Here is a 25774-nt window from a genome sequence, read left to right as displayed (position 1 = left end):
CTACTGTCAGCCTCCAGTACTGTCAAGATGCCCTACTGTCAGCCTCCAGTACTGTCAAGATGCCCTACTGTCAGCCTCCAGTACTGTCAAGATGCCCTACTGTCAGCCTCCAGTGCTGCCAGGATGCCCTACCGTCGGCCTCAGGTGCTGACAGGATACCCTACTGTCAGCCTCCAGTGCTGTTAGGATCCCCTACCGTCAGCCTCCAGTGCTGCCAGGATGCCCTACTGTCAGCCTCCAGTGCTGCCAGGATACCCTACTGTCAGCCTCCAGTGCTGCCAGGATGCCCTACTGTCAGCCTCCAGTACTGTCAAGATGCCCTACTGTCAGCCTCCAGTGCTGCCAGGATGCCCTACTGTCAGCCTCCAGTGCTGCCAGGATGCCCTACCGTCAGCCTCCAGTGCTGCCAGGATGCCCTACTGTCAGCCTCCAGTGCTGCCAGGATGCCTTACTGTCAGCCTCCAGTGCTGCCAGGATGCCCTACCGTCAGCCTCCAGTGCTGCCAGGATACCCTACTGTCAGCCTTCAGTGCTGCCAGGATGCCTTACCGTCAGCCTCCAGTGCTACCAGGATGCCCTACCGTCAGCCTCCAGTGCTGCCAGGATGCCCTAACATCAGCCTCCAGTGCTGCCAGGATGCCCTACTGTCAGCCTCCACTGCTGCCAGGATGCCCTACTGTCAGCCTCCAGTGCTGCCAGAATGCCCTACCGTCAGCCTCCAGTGCTGCCAGGATACCCTACTGTCAGCCTCCAGTACTGTCAGGATGCCCTACCGTCAGCCTCCAGTGCTGCCAGGATGCCCTACTGTCAGCCTCCAGTGCTGCCGTGATACCCTACTGTCAGCCTCCAGTGCTGCCAGGATGCCCTACTGTCAGCCTCCAGTACTGTCAAGATGCCCTACTGTCAGCCTCCAGTGCTGCCAGGATGCCCTACCGTCAGCCTCCAGTGCTGCCAGGATACCCTACTGTCAGCCTCCAGTGCTGCCAGGATGCCCTACCGTCAGCCTCCAGTGCTGCCAGGATGCCCTACTGTCAGCCTCCAGTGCTGCCAGGATGCCTTACTGTCAGCCTCCAGTGCTGCCAGGATGCCCTACCGTCAGCCTCCAGTGCTGCCAGGATACCCTACTGTCAGCCTTCAGTGCTGCCAGGATGCCTTACCGTCAGCCTCCAGTGCTGCCAGGATGCCCTACTGTCAGCCTCCAGTGCTGCCAGGATGCCCTACTGTCAGCCTCCAGTGCTGCCAGGATGCCCTACCGTCAGCCTCCAGTGCTGCCAGGATGCCCTACCGTCAGCCTCCAGTGCTGCCAGGATGCCCTACCGTCAGCCTCCAGTGCTGCCAGGATGCCCTACCGTCAGCCTCCAGTGCTGCCAGGATGCCCTACCGTCAGCCTCCAGTGCTGCCAGGATGCCCTACCGTCAGCCTCCAGTGCTGCCAGGATGCCCTGCCAGGATACCCCGTCAGCCTCCAGTGCTACCCAGGATACCAGGATGCCCCCGTCAGCCTCCAGTGTCAGCCTCCAGCTACCAGGATGCCCTACCGTCAGCCTCCAGTGCTGCCAGGATACCCTACTGTCAGACCGTGCAGTGCTGCCAGGATGCCCTGTCGACAGCCCCCAGTGTTGTCAGGATGCCCTACCGTCAGCCTCCAGTGCCTACCAGGATGTCAACCTCCCTATGCCCCGTCAGCCTCCAGTGCTGCCAGGATCAAGATGCCCTACTGTCAGCCTGTCAGTGCTGCCTCCAGGATGCCCTACCGTCAGCCTCCAGTGCTCCAGTGCTGCCAGGATGCCCTATGCCCCGTCAGCCTCCAGTGCTGCCTCCAGGATGCCCTACTGTCAGCCTCCAGTGCTACTGTCAGGATGCCCTGTACCGTCAGCCTCCAGTGCTCAGCTTCCAGGATGCCCTACTGTCAGTCAGCCTCCAGTGCTGCCAGTGCTGCCAGGATGCATACCCTACTGTCAGTCAGCCTCAGCCTCCAGTGCTGCCAGGATGCCCTAGCCTCCAGTGTCAGCCTCCAGTGTCAGCCCCCAGTGTTGTCAGGATGCCCTACTGTCAGCCTCCAGTACTGTCAAGATGCCCTACTGTCAGCCTCAAGTGCTGCCAGGATGTCCTACTGTCAGCCTCCAGTGCTGCCAGGATGCCCTACTGTCAGCCTCCAGTACTGTCAAGATGCCCTACTGTCAGCCTCCAGTACTGTCAAGATGCCCTACTGTCAGCCTCCAGTATTGTCAGATGATGTAAACCTCCTACTGTCAGCCTCCAGCCTCCAGTACTGTCAAGATGCCCTACTGTCAGCCTCCAGTACTGTCAAGATGCCCTACTGTCAGCCTCCAGTGCTGTCAAGATGCCCTACTGTCAGCCTCCAGTACTGTCAAGATGCCCTACAGCCTCCAGTGTCAGGAGCCCTCGTCAGCCTCCAGTGCTGCCAGGATACCCTACTGTCAGTCAGCCTCCAGTCCAGTGCTGTCAGGATGCCCTACTGTCAGCCTACCCAGTCAGCCTCCAGTGCTGCCAGGATGCCCTACTGTCAGCATCCAGTACTGTCAAGATGCCCACTGTCGGCCTCCACCAGGATGCCCTACTGTCAGCCTCCAGTGCTGTCAGGATCCCCTACAGTCAGCCTCCAGTGCTGCCAAGATGCCCTACTGTCAGCCTCCAGTGCTGCCAGGATACCCTACTGTCAGCCTCCACTGCTGCCAGGATGCCTTACTGTCAGCCTCCAGTGCTGCCAGGATGCCCTACCGTCAGCCTCCAGTGCTGCCAGGATATCCTACTGTCAGCCTTCAGTGCTGCCAGGATGCCTTACCGTCAGCCTCCAGTGCTACCAGGATGCCCTACCGTCAGCCTCCAGTGCTGCCAGGATGCCCTAACGTCAGCCTCCAGTGCTGCCAGGATGCCCTACCGTCAGCCTCCAGTGCTGCCAGGATGCCCTTCCGTCAGCCTCCAGTGCTGCCAGGATGACCTACCGTCAGCCTACAGTGTTGCCAGGATGCCCTTCCGTCAGCCTCCAGTGCTGCCAGGATGCCCAACCGTCAGCCTCCAGTGCTGGCAGGATGACCTACCGTCAGCCTCCAGTGCTGCCAGGATGCCCTTCCGTCAGTCCAGTGCTACCAGGATACCCTACTGTCAGCCTTCTCAGCCTCCCTACCAGGATTCCCTACCGTCAGCCTCCAGTGCTGCCAGGATACCCAGTCAGATGCCCTACCGTCAGCCTCCAGTGCTCCAGTGCTTCCAGGATGCCCTACCGTCAGCCTTCAGTGCTGCCAGGATGCCCTACCGTCAGCCTCCAGTGCTGCCAGGATGCCCTGTCGTCAGCCTCCAGTGCTGTCAGGATGCCCTACTGTCAGCCTCCAGTACTGTCAAGATGCCCTACTGTCAGCCTCAAGTGCTGCCAGGATGTCCTACTGTCAGCCTCCAGTGCTGCCAGGATGCCCTACTGTCAGCCTCCAGTACTGTCAAGATGCCCTACTGTCAGCCTCCAGTGCTGCCAGAATGCCCTACTGTCAGCCTCCAGTGCTGCCAGGATGCCCTACCGTCAGCCTCCAGTGCTGCCAGGATGCCCTACCGTCAGCCTCCAGTGCTGCCAGGATACCCTACTGTCAGCCTTCAGTGCTGCTAGGATGCCTTACCGTCAGCCTCCAGTGCTACCAGGATTCCCTACCGTCAGCCTCCAGTGCTGCCAGGATACCCTACTGTCAGCCTTCAGTGCTGCCAGGATGCCCTACCGTCAGCCTCCAGTGCTACCAGGATGCCCTACCGTCAGCCTCCAGTGCTACCAGGATGCCCTACCGTCAGCCTCCAGTGCTGCCAGGATACCCTACTGTCAGCCTTCAGTGCTACCAGGATGCCCTACCGTCAGCCTCCAGTGCTGCCAGGATGCTCTATCGTCAGCCTCCAGTGCTGTAAGGATGCCCTACTATCAGCCTCCAGTACTGTCAAGATGCCCTACTGTCAGCCTCAAGTGCTGCCAGGATGTGCTACTGTCAGCCTCCAGTTCTGCCAGGATGCCCTACTGTCAGCCTCCAGTACTGTCAAGATGCCCTATTGTCAGCCTCCATTGCTGCCAGGATGCCCTACTGTCAGCCTCCAGCGCTGCCAGGTTGCCCTACTGTCAGCCTCCAGTGCTGCCAGAATGCCTTACCGTCAGCCTCCAGTGCTGCCTGGATGCCCTACCGTCAGCCTCCAGTGCTGCCAGGATGCCCTACCGTCAGCCTCCAGGGCTGACAGAATACCCTACTGTCAGCCTTCAGTGCTGCCAGGATGCCCTACCGTCAGCCTCCAGTGCTGCCAGGATGCCCTACCGTCAGCCTCTAGTGCTCCCAGGATGCCCTACTGTCAGCATCCAGTGCTGCCAGGATGCCCTACCGTCAGCCTCCAGTGCTGCCAGGATGCCCTGCCGTCAGCCTCCAGTGCTCCCAGGATGCCCTACCGTCAGCCTCCAGTGCTGCCAGTATGCCCTACTGTCAGCCTGCAGTGCTGCCAGGATGTCCTACGGTCAGCCTCCAGTGTTGCCAGGATGCCCTACCGTCAGCCTCCAGTGCTGCCAGGATCCCCTACCGTCAGCCTCCAGTGCTGCCAGGATCCCCTACCGTCAGTATCCAGTGCTGCCAGGATACCCTACTGTCAGCCTTCAGTGCTGCTAGGATGCCTTACCGTCAGCCTCCAGTACTACCAGGATGCCCTACCGCCAGCCTCCAGTGTTGCCATTATACCCTACTGTCAGCCTTCAGTGCTGACAGCATGCCCTACCATCAGCCTCCAGTGCTACCAGGATGCCCTACCGTCAGCCTCCAGTGCTGCCAGGATGCCCTACCGTCAGCCTCCAGTGCTACCAGGATTCCCTACCGTCAGCTTCCAGTGCTGCCAGGAAACCCTACTGTCAGCCTTCAGTGCTACCAGGATGCCCTACCTTCAGCCTCCAGTGCTGCCAGGGTGCCCTATCGTCAGCTTCCAGTGCTGCCAGGATGCCCTACTGTCAGCCTCCAGTACTGTCAAGATGCCCTACTGTCAGCCTCAAGTGCTGCCAGGGTGCCCTACTGTCAGCCTCCAGTGCTGCCAGGATGCCCTACTGTCAGCCTCCAGTACTTTCAAGATGCCCTACTGTCAGCCTCCAGTGCTGCCAGGATGCCCTACTGTCAGCCTCCAGTGCTGCCAGGATGCCCTACTGTCAGCCTCCAGTGCTGCCATGATGCCCTATTGTCAGCCTCTAGTGCTGCCAGGATGCCCTACCGTCAGCCTCCAGTGCTGCCAGGATGCCCTACCGTCTGCCTCCAGTGCTGCCAGGATGCCCTACCGTCAGCCTCCAGTGATGCCAGGATGCCTTACCGTCAGCCTCAAGTGCTTCCACGATGCCCTACAGTCAGCCTCCAGTGCTGCTAGGATGCTTTACCGTCGGCCTCCAGCGCTGCCAGGATGCCCTACTGTCAGCCTCCAGTGCTGCTAGGATGCCCTACCGTCAGCCTCCAGCGCTGCCAGGATGCCCTACTGTCAGCCGTCAGTGCTGCCAGGGATGTCTTACCGTCAGCCTCCAATGCTGCCAGGATGACCTACCGTCAGCCTCCAGTGATGCCAGAATACCCTACTTTCAGCCTCCAGCGCTACCAGGATGCCCTACTGTCAGCCTCCATCGCCACTAGGATGTCCTTCTGTCAGCCTCCAGCGCTGCAAGCATGCCATTCTGTCGGCCTCCAGTGCTACCAGGATGCCCTACTGTCAGCCTCCAACGCTACCAGGATGCCCTACTGTCAGCCTCCAGCGCTTCCAGGGTGCCCTACTGTCAGCGTCCAGTACTGCCAGGTTGCCCTACTGTCAGCCTCCAGTGCTGCCAGGTTGCCCTACTGTCAGCCTCCAGTGCTCCCAGGATGCCCTACCTACTGTCAGCCTCCAGTGCTCCTAGGATGCCCTACTGCCAGCCTCCAGTGCTCCCAGGATGCCCTACTGTCGACCTCCAGTGCTCCCAGGTTGCCCTACTGTCAGCCTCCAGTGCTCCCAGGTTGCCCTACTGTCAGCCTCCAGTGCTCCCATGTTGCCCTACTGTCAGCCTCCAGTGCTCCCAGGTTGCCCTACTGTCTACCTCCAGTGCTCCCAGGTTGCCCTACTGTCAGCCTCCAGTGCTCCCATGTTGCCCTACTGTCAGCCTCCCGTGCTCCCAGGTTGCCCTACTGTCAGCCTCCAGTGCTCCCAAGTTGCCCTACTGTCAGCCTCCAGTACTCCCAGGTTGCCCTACTGTCAGCCTCCAGTGCTCCCAGGTTGCCCTACTGTCAGCCTCCAGTGCTCCCAGGTTGCCCTACTGTCAGCCTCCAGTGCTGCCAGGTTGCCCTACTGCCAGCCTCCACTGCTGCCAGGTTGCCCTACTGTCAGCCTCCAGTGCTCCCAGGTTGCCCTACTGTCAGCCTCCAGTGCTGCCAGGTTGCCCTACTGTCATCCTCCAGTTCTGCCAGGTTGCCCTACTGTCAGCCTCCAGTGCTGCCAGGTTGCCCTACTGTCAGCCTCCAGTGCTCCCAGGTTGCCCTACTGTCAGCCTCCAGTGCTCCCAGGTTGCCCTACTGTCAGCCTCCAGTGCTCCCAGGTTGCCCTACTGTCAGCCTCCAGTGCTGCCAGGTTGCCCTACTGTCAGCCTCCAGTGCTCCCAGGATGCCCTACTGTCAGCCTCCAGTGCTCCCAGGATGCCCTACTGTCAGCCTCCAGTGCTCCCAGGTTGCCCTACTTTCAGCCTCCAGCGCTACCAGGATGCCCTACTGTCAGTCTCCAGTGCTCCCAGGATGCCCTACTGTCACCCTCCAGTGCTCCTAGGTTGCCCTACTGTCAGCCTCCAGTGCTCCCAGGTTGCCCTACTGTCAGCCTCCAGTGCTCCCAGGATGTCCTACTGTCAGCCTCCAGTGCTCCCAGGATGTCCTACTGTCAGCCTCCAGTGCTCCCAGGATGTCCTACTGTCAGCCTCCAGTGCTGCCAGGTTGCCCTACTGTCAGCCTCCAGTGCTCCCAGGTTGCCCTACTGTCAGCCTCCAGTGCTCCCAGGATGTCCTACTGTCAGCCTCCAGTGCTCCCAGGATGTCCTACGGGTGGTATAACTTTCATGACGGTAACGGACCGTTGAAATTACAAGTCGTTTTTCCAAGAGTCGTCTTCAGATGCCACCGAAGTGGCCAGTTTATTGTGCAGATCATATCCATCTTGTGTACGGTTGCTCAAGAGCATATGGGTACACAAAAGGCCTAGGAACTAGGCCCCAAAAGGGTTAACAGGTGTACATATGGCGTTTTATTTATCTACATATCTATAGTTCACTTATCTGTTACAAGCAAATATAGGAAATTTGCTTAGTATATCTGGTATCTTATTTTCATTAATAAGATATCTTGACATGTCACATAGGTTATTATACTGTCTGTCTCTGTATTCCTCAATAAGTGGACAATTAAGCACATAGTGTTCAAGAGAGTGACCATATGCCTGATCACATAATTTACATTTAGTTTGATCATCATCTGTGTGTCTCCCAAACTGCCAGAAGTACTTGTAACCAAGCCTAAGCCTGGCCACTACAACATCAGTCAGTACTTGTAACCAAGCCTAACCCTGGCCACTACAACATCAGTCAGTACTTGTAACCAAGACTAAGTCTGGCCACTACAACATCAGTCAGTACTTGTAACCAAGACTAAGTCTGGCCACTACAACATCAGTCAGTACTTGTAACCAAGACTAAGTCTGGCCACTACAACATCAGTCAGTACTTGTAACCAAGACTAAGTCTGGCCACTACAACATCAGTCAGTACTTGTAACCAAGACTAAGTCTGGCCACTACAACATCAGTCAGTACTTGTAACCAAGACTAAGTCTGGCCACTACAACATCAGTCAGTACTTGTAACCAAGACTAAGTCTGGCCACTACAACATCAGTCAGTACTTGTAACCAAGACTAAGTCTGGCCACTACAACATCAGTCAGTACTTGTAACCAAGACTAAGTCTGGCCACTACAACATCAGTCAGTACTTGTAACCAAGACTAAGTCTGGCCACTACAACATCAGTCAGTACTTGTAACCAAGACTAAGTCTGGCCACTACAACATCAGTCAGTACTTGTAACCAAGACTAAGTCTGGCCACTACAACATCAGTCAGTACTTGTAACCAAGACTAAGTCTGGCCACTACAACATCAGTCAGTACTTGTAACCAAGACTAAGTCTGGCCACTACAACATCAGTCAGTACTTGTAACCAAGACTAAGTCTGGCCACTACAACATCAGTCAGTACTTGTAACCAAGACTAAGCCTGGCCACTACACCATCAGTCAGTACTTGTAACCAAGACTAAGTCTGGCCACTACAACATCAGTCAGTACTTGTAACCAAGACTAAGTCTGGCCACTACAACATCAGTCAGTACTTGTAACCAAGACTAAGTCTGGCCACTACAACATCAGTCAGTACTTGTAACGAAGACTAAGCCTGGCCACTACAGCATCAGTCAGTACTTGTAACCAAGACTAAGTCTGGCCACTACAACACCAGTCAGTACTTGTAACCAAGACTAAGTCTGGCCACTACAACATCAGTCAGTACTTGTAACCAAGACTAAGTCTGGCCACTACAACATCAGTCAGTACTTGTAACCAAGACTAAGCCTGGCCACTACAACATCAGTCAGTACTTGTAACCAAGACTAAGTCTGGCCACTACAACATCAGTCAGTACTTGTAACCAAGACTAAGTCTGGCCACTACAACATCAGTCAGTACTTGTAACCAAGACTAAGTCTGGCCACTACAACATCAGTCAGTACTTGTAACCAAGACTAAGCCTGGCCACTACAACATCAGTCAGTACTTGTAACCAAGACTAAGTCTGGCCACTACAACATCAGTCAGTACTTGTAACCAAGACTAAGTCTGGCCACTACAACATCAGTCAGTACTTGTAACCAAGACTAAGTCTGGCCACTACAACATCAGTCAGTACTTGTAACCAAGACTAAGCCTGGCCACTACAACATCAGTCAGTACTTGTAACCAAGACTAAGTCTGGCCACTACAACATCAGTCAGTACTTGTAACCAAGACTAAGTCTGGCCACTACAACATCAGTCAGTACCTGTAACCAAGACTAAGTCTGGCCACTACAACATCAGTCAGTACTTGTAACTAAGACTAAGCCTGGCCACTACAACATCAGTCAGTACTTGTAACCAAGACTAAGCCTGGCCACTACATCAGTCAGTGTTCACATTGCAAGTTGCTCCATAAACATACTTATCTACGTTCATGTTATCATAGTGGGTTATAGATCTTAACCTGGTAACGTATGTTACGACTGTGATCGTAAGTAGAGGAGTGTAACCATGGAGAGTAGTGAGGGATGGTAAGCAAGGGGAAAGCGATATAGGAGGGAGAGGACAGTTAACCAAACAATTTTGACACAGGTCAGTTATGCAAACAATTCTAACAACGCGTAGTTATTATATAAATATAAAAAATCTCTTTTAAAATTCTGAAATATCTAATTCTCGCTATTTGCCGATGCTTCCCGATTTGGGAAATAAAATAGAATACCGCACTGATTTATGGAGATTAAAACAGTACATTGTGGCTAGATTATTGGCAGTTGTTGTGGTGGGTGTTGACAACAGCTGGTGTACAGAGTCTTACACAAAGTTAAGGAAAACTTTGAACATTAGCAGTATGTTGCCTCTGAGGGAACCATAATGGCGAGGAGATGGTGGGAAGGAGGACGAGGAAGAGAAAGTAGAGGAGGAGGAAGAGGGAGAGTAGAAGAAGGAGGTAGAGAGAGAGGAAGAGGTAGAGGAGGAGCAGACAAAGGAGGAGCAAGTGTTAAAGGAGGAAAAGATAGAGAAGGAAGAGGAAGAGAACGAGAAGGACAAAAAAGGATGAGCGGAGGACAAGAAGAAGAAGAAGAGGAAGAGGAAGAAAAAGAAGAAGAAGAAAAGAAGAAAGAAAGAAAGAAGAAATGAGACAACACTTCAACTCAGTTGTTAAATTTTGAGAGGAAATGTAAGAGTGATTTATGTATCGCGTCTTTAACAGTGATTAAAATATTATTAATATCAGCTTTGTCTTCTTGAAGTTCCCTCTTGGTGACTCTTGCGTCAGTGTGAGTCATCTTGGTGACTCTTGTGTCAGTGTGAGTCATCTTGGTGACTTTTGTGTCAGTGTGAGTCATCTTGGTGACTCATGTGTCAGTGTGAGTCATCTTGGTGACTCTTGTGTCAGTGTGAGTCATCTTGGTGACTCTTGTGTCAGTGTGAGTCATCTTGGTGACTCTTGTGTCAGTGTGAGTCATCTTGGTGACTCTTGTGTCAGTGTGAGTCATCTTGGTGACTTTTGTGTCAGTGTGAGTCATCTTGGTGACTCTTGTGTCAGTGTGAGTCATCTTGGTGACTCTTGTGTCAGTGTGAGTCATCATGACGACTCATGTGTCAGTGTGAGTCATCTTGGTGACTCTTGTGTCAGTGTGAGTCATCTTGGTGACTTTTGTGTCAGTGTGAGTCATCTTGGTGACTCATGTGTCAGTGTGAGTCATCTTGGTGACTCTTGTGTCAGTGTGAGTCATCTTGGTGACTCTTGTGTCAGTGTGAGTCATCTTGGTGACTCTTGTGTCAGTGTGAGTCATCTTGGTGACTCTTGTGTCAGTGTGAGTCATCTTGGTGACTTTTGTGTCAGTGTGAGTCATCTTGGTGACTCTTGTGTCAGTGTGAGTCATCTTGGTGACTCTTGTGTCAGTGTGAGTCATCATGACGACTCATGTGTCAGTGTGAGTCATCTTGGTGACTCTTGTGTCAGTGTGAGTCATCTTGGTGACTTTTGTGTCAGTGTGAGTCATCTTGGTGACTCTTGTGTCAGTGTGAGTCATCTTGGTGACTCTTGTGTCAGTGTGAGTCATCATGACGACTCATGTGTCAGTGTGAGTCATCTTGGTGACTCTTGTGTCAGTGTGAGTCATCTTGGTGACTCTTGTGTCAGTGTGAGTCATCTTGGTGACTCTTGTGTCAGTGTGAGTCATCTTGGTGACTCTTGTGTCAGTGTGAGTCATCTTGGTGACTCTTGTGTCAGTGTGAGTCATCTTGGTGACTTTTGTGTCAGTGTGAGTCATCTTGGTGACTCTTGTGTCAGTGTGAGTCATCTTGGTGACTCTTGTGTCAGTGTGAGTCATCTTGGTGACTCTTGTGTCAGTGTGAGTCATCGTGACGACTCTTGTGTCAGTGTGAGTCATCTTGGTGACTCTTGTGTCAGTGTGAGTCATCTTGGTGACTCTTGTGTCAGTGTGAGTCATCTTGGTGACTCTTGTGTCAGTGTGAGTCATCTTGGTGACTCTTGTGTCAGTGTGAGTCATCTTGGTGACTTTTGTGTCAGTGTGAGTCATCTTGGTGACTCTTGTGTCAGTGTGAGTCATCTTGGTGACTCTTGTGTCAGTGTGAGTCATCTTGGTGACTCTTGTGTCAGTGTGAGCCATCTTGGTGACTCTTGTGTCAGTGTGAGTCATCATGGTGACTCTTGTGTCAGTGTGAGTCATCTTGGTGACTCTTGTGTCAGTGTGAGTCATCATGGTGACTCTTGTGTCAGTGTGAGTCATCATGACGACTCTTGTGTCAGTGTGAGTCATCATGATGACTCTTGTGTCAGTGTGAGTCATCATGGTGACTCTTGTGTCAGTGTGAGTCATCATGGTGACTCTTGTGTCAGTGTGAGTCATCATGACGACTCTTGTGTCACTGTGAGTCATCATGATGACTCTTGTGTCAGTGTGAGTCATCATGGTGACTCTTGTGTCAGTGTGAGTCATCATGACGACTCTTGTGTCAGTGTGAGTCATCATGGTGACTCTTGTGTCAGTGTGAGTCATCATGATGACTCTTGTGTCAATGTGAGTCATCATGATGACTCTTGTGTCAGTGTGAGTCATCATGGTGACTCTTGTGTCAGTGTGAGTCATCATGACGACTCTTGTGTCAGTGTGAGTCATCATGGTGACTCTTGTGTCAGTGTGAGTCATCATGACGACTCTTGTGTCAGTGTGAGTCATCATGGTGACTCTTGTGTCAGTGTGAGTCATCATGACGACTCTTGTGTCAGTGTGAGTCATCGTGATGACTCTTGTGTCAGTGTGAGTCATCATGGTGACTCTTGTGTCAGTGTGAGTCATCTTGGTGACTCTTGTGTCAGTGTGAGTCGTCGTGATGACTCTTGTGTCAGTGTGAGTCATCTTGGTGACTCTTGTGTCAGTGTGAGTCATCTTGGTGACTCTTGTGTCAGTGTGAGTCGTCGTGATGACTCTTGTGTCAGTGTGAGTCATCGTGATGACTCTTGTGTCAGTGTGAGTCATCATGACGACTCTTGTGTCAGTGTGAGTCATCTTGGTGACTCTTGTGTCAGTGTGAGTCATCATGGTGACTCTTGTGTCAGTGTGAGTCATCTTGGTGACTCTTGTGTCAGTGTGAGTCATCATGGTGACTCTTGTGTCAGTGTGAGTCATCTTGGTGACTCTTGTGTCAGTGTGAGTCGTCGTGATGACTCTTGTGTCAGTGTGAGTCATCTTGGTGACTCTTGTGTCAGTGTGAGTCATCTTGGTGACTCTTGTGTCAGTGTGAGTCGTCGTGATGACTCTTGTGTCAGTGTGAGTCATCGTGATGACTCTTGTGTCAGTGTGAGTCATCATGACGACTCTTGTGTCAGTGTGAGTCATCTTGGTGACTCTTGTGTCAGTGTGAGTCATCATGGTGACTCTTGTGTCAGTGTGAGTCATCTTGGTGACTCTTGTGTCAGTGTGAGTCATCATGGTGACTCTTGTGTCAGTGTGAGTCATCTTGGTGACTCTTGTGTCAGTGTGAGTCGTCGTGATGACTCTTGTGTCAGTGTGAGTCATCTTGGTGACTCTTGTGTCAGTGTGAGTCATCTTGGTGACTCTTGTGTCAGTGTGAGTCGTCGTGATGACTCTTGTGTCAGTGTGAGTCATCGTGATGACTCTTGTGTCAGTGTGAGTCATCATGACGACTCTTGTGTCAGTGTGAGTCATCTTGGTGACTCTTGTGTCAATGTGAGTCATCATGGTGACTCTTGTGTCAGTGTGAGTCATCTTGGTGACTCTTGTGTCAGTGTGAGTCATCTTTGTGACTCTTGTGTCAGTGTGAGTCATCATGGTGACTCTTGTGTCAGTGTGAGTCATCATGACGACTCTTGTGTCAGTGTGAGTCATCATGGTGACTCTTGTGTCAGTGTGAGTAATCATGACGACTCTTGTGTCAGTGTGAGTCATCATGACGACTCTTGTGTCAGTGTGAGTCATCTTGGTGACTCTTGTGTCAGTGTGAGTCATCTTGGTGACTCTTGTGTCAGTGTGAGTCATCTTGGTGACTCTTGTGTCAGTGTGAGTCATCTTGGTGACCCTTGTGTCAGTGTGAGTCATCTTGGTGACTCTTGTGTCAGTGTGAGTCATCATGGTGACTCTTGTGTCAGTGTGAGTCATCATGACGACTCTTGTGTCAGTGTGAGTCATCATGGTGACTCTTGTGTCAGTGTGAGTCATCATGACGACTCTTGTGTCAGTGTGAGTCATCATGGTGACTCTTGTGTCAGTGTGAGTCATCATGACGACTCTTGTGTCAGTGTGAGTCATCGTGATGACTCTTGTGTCAGTGTGAGTCATCATGGTGACTCTTGTGTCAGTGTGAGTCATCTTGGTGACTCTTGTGTCAGTTTGAGTCATCTTGGTGACCCTTGTGTCAGTGTGAGTCATCTTGGTGACTCTTGTGTCAGTGTGAGTCATCATGGTGACTCTTGTGTCAGTGTGAGTCATCATGACGACTCTTGTGTCAGTGTGAGTCATCATGGTGACTCTTGTGTCAGTGTGAGTCATCATGACGACTCTTGTGTCAGTGTGAGTCATCATGGTGACTCTTGTGTCAGTGTGAGTCATCATGACGACTCTTGTGTCAGTGTGAGTCATCGTGATGACTCTTGTGTCAGTGTGAGTCATCATGGTGACTCTTGTGTCAGTGTGAGTCATCTTGGTGACTCTTGTGTCAGTTTGAGTCATCGTGATGACTCTTGTGTCAGTGTGAGTCATCATGGTGACTCTTGTGTCAGTGTGAGTCATCATGGTGACTCTTGTGTCAGTGTGAGTCATCGTGATGACTCTTGTGTCAGTGTGAGTCATCATGGTGACTCTTGTGTCAGTGTGAGTAATCATGGTGACTCTTGTGTCAGTGTGAGTCATCTTGGTGACTCTTGTGTCAGTGTGAGTCATCTTGGTGACTCTTGTGTCAGTGTGAGTCATCTTGGTGACTCTTGTGTCAGTGTGAGTCATCTTGGTGACCCTTGTGTCAGTGTGAGTCATCTTGGTGACTCTTGTGTCAGTGTGAGTCATCATGGTGACTCTTGTGTCAGTGTGAGTCATCATGACGACTCTTGTGTCAGTGTGAGTCATCATGGTGACTCTTGTGTCAGTGTGAGTCATCATGACGACTCTTGTGTCAGTGTGAGTCATCGTGATGACTCTTGTGTCAGTGTGAGTCATCATGGTGACTCTTGTGTCAGTGTGAGTCATCTTGGTGACTCTTGTGTCAGTGTGAGTCGTCGTGATGACTCTTGTGTCAGTGTGAGTCATCATGGTGACTCTTGTGTCAGTGTGAGTCATCATGGTGACTCTTGTGTCAGTTTGAGTCATCGTGATGACTCTTGTGTCAGTGTGAGTCATCATGGTGACTCTTGTGTCAGTGTGAGTCATCATGGTGACTCTTGTGTCAGTGTGAGTCATCGTGATGACTCTTGTGTCAGTGTGAGTCATCATGGTGACTCTTGTGTCAGTGTGAGTCATCATGGTGACTCTTGTGTCAGTGTGAGTCATCATGGTGACTCTTGTGTCAGTGTGAGTCATCATGATGACTCTTGTGTCAGTGTGAGTCATCATGGTGACTCTTGTGTCAGTGTGAGTCATCATGACGACTCTTGTGTCAGTGTGAGTCATCGTGATGACTCTTGTGTCAGTGTGAGTCATCATGGTGACTCTTGTGTCAGTGTGAGTCATCATGATGACTCTTGTGTCAGTGTGAGTCATCATAGTGACTCTTGTGTCAGTGTGAGTCATCATGATGACTCTTGTGTCAGTGTGAGTCATCATAGTGACTCTTGTGTCAGTGTGAGTCATCATGGTGACTCTTGTGTCAGTGTGATTCATCATGATGACTCTTGTGTCAGTGTGAGTCATCGTGATGACTCTTGTGTCAGTGTGAGTCATCGTGATGACTCTTGTGTCAGTGTGAGTCATCGTGACGACTCTTGTGTCAGTGTGAGTCATCGTGACGACTCTTGTGTCAGTGTGAGTCATCGTGACGACTCTTGTGTCAGTGTGAGTCATCGTGACGACTCTTGTGTCAGTGTGAGTCATCGTGACGACTCTTGTGTCAGTGTGAGTCATCGTGACGACTCTTGTGTCAGTGTGAGTCATCTTGGTGACTCTTGTGTCAGTGTGAGTCATCGTGACGACTCTTGTGTCAGTGTGAGTCATCGTGACGACTCTTGTGTTAGTGTGAGTCATCATGGTGACTCTTGTGTCAGTGTGAGTCATCGTGACGACTCTTGTGTCAGTGTGAGTCATCTTGGTGACTCTTGTGTCAGTGTGAGTCATCGTGACGACTCTTGTGTCAGTGTGAGTCATCTTGGTGACTCTTGTGTCAGTGTGAGTCATCGTGACGACTCTTGTGTCAGTGTGAGTCATCATGGTGACTCTTGTGTCAGTGTGAGTCATCATGGTGACTCTTGTGTCAGTGTGAGTCATCGTGATGACTCTTGTGTCAGTGTGAGTCATCATGGTGACTCTTGTGTCAGTGTGAGTCATCATGGTGACTCTTGTGTCAGTGTGAGTCATCATGACGACTCTTGTGTCAGTGTGAGTCATCGTGATGACTCTTGTGTCAGTGTGAGTCATCGTGACGACTCTTGTGTCAGTGTGAGTCATCATGGTGACTCTTGTGTCAGTGTGAGTCATCATGGTGACTCTTGTGTCAGTGTGAGTCATCATGGTGACTCTTGTGTCAGTGTGAGTCATCTTGGTGACTCTTGTGTCAGTGTGAGTCATCATGGTGACTCTTGTGTCAGTGTGAGTCATCGTGACGACTCTTGTGTCAGTGTGAGTCATCGTGATGACTCTTGTGTCAGTGTGAGTCATCATGGTGACTCTTGTGTCAGTGTGAGTCATCATGGTGACTCTTGTGTCAGTGTGAGTCATCATGACGACTCTTGTGTCAGTGTGAGTCATCGTGATGACTCTTGTGTCAGTGTGAGTCATCGTGACGACTCTTGTGTCAGTGTGAGTCATCATGGTGACTCTTGTGTCAGTGTGAGTCATCATGGTGACTCTTGTGTCAGTGTGAGTCATCATGGTGACTCTTGTGTCAGTGTGAGTCATCTTGGTGACTCTTGTGTCAGTGTGAGTCATCATGGTGACTCTTGTGTCAGTGTGAGTCATCGTGACGACTCTTGTGTCAGTGTGAGTCATCGTGACGACTCTTGTGTCAGTGTGAGTCATCGTGACGACTCTTGTGTCAGTGTGAGTCATCATGGTGACTCTTGTGTCAGTGTGAGTCATCATGATGACTCTTGTGTCAGTGTGAGTCATCATGGTGACTCTTGTGTCAGTGTGAGTCATCATGACGACTCTTGTGTCAGTGTGAGTCATCGTGACGACTCTTGTGTCAGTGTGAGTCATCATGGTGACTCTTGTGTCAGTGTGAGTCATCGTGACGACTCTTGTGTCAGTGTGAGTCATCATGGTGACTCTTGTGTCAGTGTGAGTCATCATGGTGACTCTTGTGTCAGTGTGAGTCATCATGGTGACTCTTGTGTCAGTGTGAGTCATCGTGACGACTCTTGTGTCAGTGTGAGTCATCATGGTGACTCTTGTGTCAGTGTGAGTCATCATGGTGACTCTTGTGTCAGTGTGAGTCATCGTGACGACTCTTGTGTCAGTGTGAGTCATCATGATGACTCTTGTGTCAGTGTGAGTCATCATGGTGACTCTTGTGTCAGTGTGAGTCATCATGGTGACTCTTGTGTCAGTGTGAGTCATCGTGACGACTCTTGTGTCAGTGTGAGTCATCATGGTGACTCTTGTGTCAGTGTGAGTCATCATGGTGACTCTTGTGTCAGTGTGAGTCATCGTGACGACTCTTGTGTCAGTGTGAGTCATCATGGTGACTCTTGTGTCAGTGTGAGTCATCGTGACGACTCTTGTGTCAGTGTGAGTCATCATGATGACTCTTGTGTCAGTGTGAGTCATCATGGTGACTCTTGTGTCAGTGTGAGTCATCATGGTGACTCTTGTGTCAGTGTGAGTCATCGTGACGACTCTTGTGTCAGTGTGAGTCATCATGGTGACTCTTGTGTCAGTGTGAGTCATCGTGACGACTCTTGTGTCAGTGTGAGTCATCATGGTGACTCTTGTGTCAGTGTGAGTCATCATGGTGACTCTTGTGTCAGTGTGAGTCATCATGGTGACTCTTGTGTCAGTGTGAGTCATCTTGGTGACTCTTGTGTCAGTGTGAGTCATCATGGTGACTCTTGTGTCAGTGTGAGTCATCGTGACGACTCTTGTGTCAGTGTGAGTCATCATGGTGACTCTTGTGTCAGTGTGAGTCATCATGGTGACTCTTGTGTCAGTGTGAGTCATCATGGTGACTCTTGTGTCAGTGTGAGTCATCATGGTGACTCTTGTGTCAGTGTGAGTCATCATGGTGACTCTTGTGTCAGTGTGAGTCATCGTGATGACTCTTGTGTCAGTGTGAGTCATCGTGACGACTCTTGTGTCAGTGTGAGTCATCATGGTGACTCTTGTGTCAGTGTGAGTCATCGTGACGACTCTTGTGTCAGTGTGAGTCATCTTGGTGACTCTTGTGTCAGTGTGAGTCATCATGGTGACTCTTGTGTCAGTGTGAGTCATCATGGTGACTCTTGTGTCAGTGTGAGTCATCATGGTGACTCTTGTGTCAGTGTGAGTCATCGTGATGGCCTTTGTGTCAGTGTGAGTCATCGTGATGGCCTTTGTGTCAGTGTGAGTCATCGTGATGGCCTTTGTGTCAGTGTGAGTCAGCTCTGTAACGTAATATTTCAGTCACAACCAAAATGTGTATATTGTTTCTGGTGAACTTTAATAATTTAAATATTGTGTCGTTGTGTATGTAAACCGTATTATCTCAAGTCTGATATTAATTGTTATTACTGCCGGATGTTACCACCACAACACACGTGGTCACTACACACCACCACAACACACATGGTCACTACACATCACCACCACAACACACATGGTCACTACACATCACCACCACAACACATGGTCACTACACACCACCACAACACACGTGGTCACTACACATCACAACAACACACATGGTCACTACACATCACCACAACACACATGGTCACCACAACACACTCACTACACCACCACAACACACATGGTCACTACACATCACCACAACACACATGGTCACTACACATCACCACAACACACATGGTCACTACACATCACCACAACACACATGGTCACTACACATCACCACAACACACACATGGTCACTACACATCACCACAACACACATGGTCACTACACATCACTACACATCACCAACAACACATGGTCACTACACATGGTCACTACACATCACCACAACACACATGGTCACTACACATCACCACAACACACATGGTCACTACACATCACCACAACACACATGGTCACTACACATCACCACAACACACATGGTCACTACACATCACCACAACACACATGGTCACTACACATCACCACCACAACACACATGGTCACTACACATCACCACAACACACATGGTCACTACACATCACCACAACACACATGGTCACTACACATCACCACAACACACATGGTCACTACACATCACCACCACAACACACATGGTCACTACACATCACCACAACACACATGGTCACTACACATCACCACCACAACACACATGGTCACTACACATCACCACAACACACATGGTCACTACACATCACCACAACACACATGGTCACTACACATCACCACAACACACATGGTCACTACACATCACCACAACACACACTACACATCACCACAACACACATGGTCACTACACAACACCACAACACACCTGGTCACTCACCACAACACACACATACACATCACCACAACACACATGGTCACTACACACCACCACAACACACATGGTCACTACACATCACCACAACACACATGGTCACTACACACCACCACAACACACATGGTCACTACACATCACCACAACACACATGGTCACTACACATCACCACAACACACATGGTCACTACACACCACCACAACACACACATACACATCACCACAACACACATGGTCACTACACACCACCACAACACACATGGTCACTACACATCACCACAACACACATGGTCACTACACATCACCACAACACACATGGTCACTACACATCACAACACACATGGTCACTACACATCACAACACACATGGTCACTACACATCACAACACACATGGTCACTACACATCACAACACACATGGTCACTACACATCACAACACACATGGTCACTACACATCACAACACACATGGTCACTACACATCACCACAACACACATGGTACACATGGTCATTACACATCACTACAACACACATGGTCACTACACATCACAACACACATGGTCACTACACATCACAACACACATGGTCACTACACATCACCACAACACACATGGTCACTACACATCACCACAACACACATGGTCACTACACATCACAACACACATGGTCACTACACATCACAACACACATGGTCACACATCACCACAGCACACATGGTCACTCACATCACCACAACGCACATGGTCACTACACATCATCACAACACACATGGTCACTACACACCACCACAACACACATGGTCACTACACATCACAACACACATGGTCACTACACATCACCACAACACACATGGTCACTACACATCACCACAACACACATGGTCACTACACATCACCACAACACACATGGTCACTACACACCACCACAACACACATGGTCACTACACATCACCACAACACACATGGTCACTACACATCACCACAACACACATGGTCACTACACATCACCACAACACACATGGTCACTACACATCACCACAACACACACATGGTCACTACACATCACCACAACACACATGGTCACTACACATCACCACAACACACACATGGTCACTACACATCACCACAACACACATGGTCACTACACATCACCACAACACACATGGTCACTACACATCACCACAACACACATGGTCACTACACATCACCACAACACACATGGTCACTACACATCACAACACACATGGTCACTACACATCACCACAACACACATGATCACTACACATCACAACACACATGGTCACTACACATCACCTCAACACACATGGTCACTACACATGACCACTACATATCGCTACTACACACACATCACCACTACATATCGCTACTACACACACATCACCACTACATATCGCTACTACACACACATCACCACTACATATCGCTACTACACACACATCACCACTACATATCGCTACTACACACACATCACCACTACATATCGCTACTACACACACATCACCACTACATATCGCTACTACACACACATCACCACTACATATCGCTACTACACACACATCACCACTACATATCGCTACATACACACACATCACCACTACATATCACCACTACATATACACACACATCACCACTACATATCGCTACTACACACACATCACCACTACATATCGCTACTACACACACATCACCACTACATATCGCTACTACACACACATCACCACTACATATCACTACACACATGACCAGTACATGTAACTACTACACATGGTCACTACACATCACAACACACATGGTCACTACACATCACAACACACATGGTCACTACACATCACAACACACACATACACACATCGCCACTACACATCACTACACACATGGTCACTACACTATACACACACATCACACACATATCACTTCATATATGACCTCTACATATCACTACACACATCACCACTACATATCACTACACATATGACCACTACATATCACTACACACATCACCACTACATATCACTACACACATGACCACTACATATCACTACACACATCGCCACTACATATCACTACACACATGACCACTACATATCACTACTACACACACATCACCACTACATATCACTACACACATCACCACTACATATCACTACACACATCACCACTACATATCACTACACACATGACCACTACATATCACTACACACATCACCACTACATATCACTACACACATCACCACTACATATCACTACGCATATGACCACTACATATCACTACACACATCACCACTACATATCACTACTACAAATGACCAATACATGTAACCACTACATATGGTCACTACGTATCCTTATAATATATCTGTCAACACGACACATTTCCTGGAGTACAAACTGAACCCATCATGCAAAGATACACTCATGAATTCTTAAAATGGCAGACCCACCCACAACATATTTCACAAGACAAACTCTCCTGACGCAGGGCTTGTGTTGGTGGTCCAGAGAGGAGGTGGAAGCTGCAGGATGGGCGTAAGGGCGTGGCAGTGGGCGGCGGTGGTGGTGCTGGTGGGCGTGGTAGGACCTTCAGGTAGCGTGGCGCTTCGCTGCTACAAGTGCAACAACTGTATCAAGTTTGAGTTGAGTCAGTCACAGACCTGCAGTCCTGAGGAGACTCGCTGTATGGTAAGTACCAGCGGCCTTAACGTTAAAGATATCTACAGTGGCTGCTCATAACTTTGTGTTGAGTACTGCAAGCAAGGCGCCAAGCAACTTGCAGTATCAAGGTCCATCTCCTTCTTGCTAGACGGCAGAAGCTGAGAAACTCTATACGAGGCATAAGAGGGCTCTTGACTCGACTATTTAACATTTTCTTAGATAGCCCACCCTACGCCACACATAGTTCCACTCACCATCACTGCACGATACAAAGGCGTGACACCGCACAATATAAAGTTGTAAGTACGCAAAGTAAATTCACACTAACCTAAACTGAGTAAATCTCCAGCTACCTCTAGCATAAACCAATCTCTCAGACATTCTACCCTGCTTCTTTAATGGTGATTAACACACACACGTATTTAAAACACAAATGCGGGACTGATAAAGACCACTTCTGCGTGGCGCTCCATTAATATCTTAAAACCTTATTTATGTCTCAGATATCCTACCCTTCACAATTCAAAGCATTGTATAGCTCCTCTGCTAGACCATACACCAATCTCTCGGATATCCTACCCTGCACAGTGCAAAACTGCATTGTGCAACATTACATAATCATCACACACACCTAAAATTTATGAAACGGGGAACAAGAGGAAAATATTCAACTGGGAAAATATGCAAAGACCTCATTTAGCGAGACTAATTGCCTGCCAGTTATGGCGAACGAGGAACGTGTAGGTATAATATTTGTCAGGAAACAGGACATGTGTTTCTTAACGCGGGTCTTAGTCGTATGATGACCCACAGCTGGAGCTTTTGGTTATATGACCGAGGACTTCCGCTGGTTTACCGGCCCACCTTTTTAAAAATCATACTTATGATTTTTAGCTATTATACTAGCAGAGAAGCTTGTGTTTAAACAATGAGCTTTCTTCAGTACCTGATCCATGGCTCAGCTTACGTCAGGTCAGGCCAGGTTAGGACTTATCAGTATTGGTTAAGACAACTCAGGAAATATCAAAACAAGTTAGGGTAAGTTGGAAGATAACACTACAGGTCGAGACAAATTAGCACAGCTTGATACAGGTCCAGGTCAAATCGAGACAGGTCATATTAGGTCCTGGAACAGATGGCGTTGAGAAATTAACCTAAGATTTATGTTAGGTTAACATGAAATAGCGTAAAATATTCTAGGATAGAATCATATAGCTTCTATAGACGCTATGGTGGGACTAATGGAAGCTAGTCATGGGTGGATATGGTTAAATCACTCGGGGTTAGAGTAGAGAAGTCAGTCATGGTTGAAAGTCAACAATGTTATTACTCTTGTTGTTTGATGTTGCTGAGCTGTTGAAACTTAGTGAAATTCATGTTGCAGACACAGAGACCAGAAAACAACTCTCTCTCTCTCTCTCTCTCTCTCTCTCTCTCTCTCTCTCTCTCTCTCTCTCTCTCTCTCTCTCTCTCTCTCTCTCTCTCTCTCTCTCTCTCTCGCATGGCAATCATAATGTTGGGCTCATGGGAGCATTATATCAAGAGTTATGTTTGTGTTCTACACTCTCTCTCTCACACAGACACAGACACACACACACAGACACACACACACACACACACAGACACACACACACACAGACACACACACACACAGACACACACAGACACACACACAGACACACACACACACACACAGACACACACAGACACACACACACACACACACACACACACACACACACACACACACACACACACAGACACACACACACACACACACACACACACAGACACACACACACACAGACACACACACACACACACACACACACACACACACAGACACACACACACACACAGACACACACAGACACACACAGACACACACACACACACACACACACACACACACAGACACACACACAGACACACACACACACAGACACACACACACACACACACACACACACACACACACACACACACACACACACATACACACACTGACACACACAGACACACACACACACACACACACAGACACACACACAGACACACACACACACAGACACACACACACACACACACACACACAGACACACACACACACACACACACACAGACACACACACACACACAGACACACACACACACACAGACACACACACACACACAGACACACACACACACACAGACACACACACACACACAGACACACACACACACACACACAGACACACACACACAGACACACACACACACACACACACACACAGACACACACACACACACAGACACACACACACACACAGACACACACACACACACAGACACACACACACACACAGACACACACACACACAGACACACACACACACACACACACACAGACACACACACACACACACACACACACACACACACACACAGACACACACACACACACACACACACACACACACACACACAGACACACACACACACAGACACACACACACACACACACACACACAGACACACACACACACACACACACAGACACACACACACACACAGACACACACACACACACACACACACACACACACACACACACACACACAGACACACACACACACACAGACACACACACACACACAGACACACACACACACAGACACACACAGACACACACACAGACACACACACACACACACACACACACACACACACACACACACACACACACACACACACATACACACACACACGCACACACCCACACACACACATACACACAGACACACACACAGACACAGACACAGACGCACACACATACAGACACACACACACACACACACACACACACACACACACACACACACACACACACACACACACACACACACACACACACACACACACACACACACACACATACACAAAGGCGAAAGGAGGAAAGAGAGGGGATGGAGAGGACAGACAGGAGATCCCAGACACAGGAAGATCAAATACAGCCTCCCTCACAACTTCCTATAGAAGCCTCCCAACCAGGTCAACCCCAGTGCAACCAAACACTCTAAACCAAAACACCCATGCCACATCCAATGCCCCCACCCACTGCATTACAAACTCCACCCCCACAGCAACCACCCATAGTTCCTTATCAGGTCTTCCACTTCCCCAACCCCAATACACCTCCCAGACCACAATCTTAGAAAAGAAGTTGAAGGTGTGGTATACAAATGCAGATGGAATAACAAATAAGTATGAGGAGTGGCACGAAAGAATCAAGGAGACATCCCCAGACATAATAGCACTCACAGAAACAAAACTCCCCAGAATAATAACAGATTCAATCTTTCCATCCGGATATCAAATCCTCAGGAAAGACAGAGGTAGGAGAGGGGGAGGAGGAGTTGCACTGCTCATTAAAAACCAGTGGGGGTTTGAGAAAATGGAAGGAATGGATGGCACGGGCGAAAGGGACTACTTAGTAGGAACAATCCAGTCTGAGGGACATAAGGTGATAATTGCAGTAATGTACAACCCACCACAGAACTGCAGGAGACCAAGAGAAGAATACGATGAGAGCAACAGAGCAATGGTCGACACACTAGCCGAGGTGGCCAGGAGAGCACACATGGGGGGAGCAAAGTTACTAGTTATGGGTGATTTCAATCACAAGGAGATTGACTAGGAAAACCTGGAGCCCCATGGGGGTCCCGAAACATGGAGAGCCAAGATGATGGATATGGTACTGGAAAACCTCATGCATCAACATGTTAGAGACACTACCAGAGAGAGAGGAGAGGATGAATCAGCAAGACTGGACCTTGTATTCACCTTGAGTAGTTCTGACATCGAGGATATCATGTTTGAAAGGCCTCTGGGAGCTAGTGATCATGTGGTTCTGTGCTTCGACTACATAGTTGAGCTCCAAGTGGAGAG

At 49.6% G+C, this 25774-nt stretch overlaps 1 protein-coding gene across 2 annotated transcripts in view; it reads left to right on the top strand.

Annotated features, from left to right (window-relative positions):
* LOC138852564 (long neurotoxin 1-like) overlaps positions 1 to 25774 on the top strand; it is a 58439-nt gene that overhangs the window by 15438 nt on the left and 17227 nt on the right. For both annotated transcript variants that reach the window (XM_070084092.1, XM_070084093.1), the window contains exon 2: positions 21672 to 21871. In XM_070084092.1, coding sequence (XP_069940193.1) covers positions 21672 to 21871 — 200 coding nt within the window. The remainder of the gene's footprint in view (positions 1 to 21671; positions 21872 to 25774) is intronic.

Source organism: Cherax quadricarinatus, chromosome 11, assembly GCF_038502225.1.
Source record: "Cherax quadricarinatus isolate ZL_2023a chromosome 11, ASM3850222v1, whole genome shotgun sequence".
Lineage (NCBI taxonomy): Eukaryota > Metazoa > Arthropoda > Malacostraca > Decapoda > Parastacidae > Cherax > Cherax quadricarinatus.
Note: the sequence above shows the minus strand (reverse complement) of the source record. Positions and strands in the feature narration are given on the sequence as shown.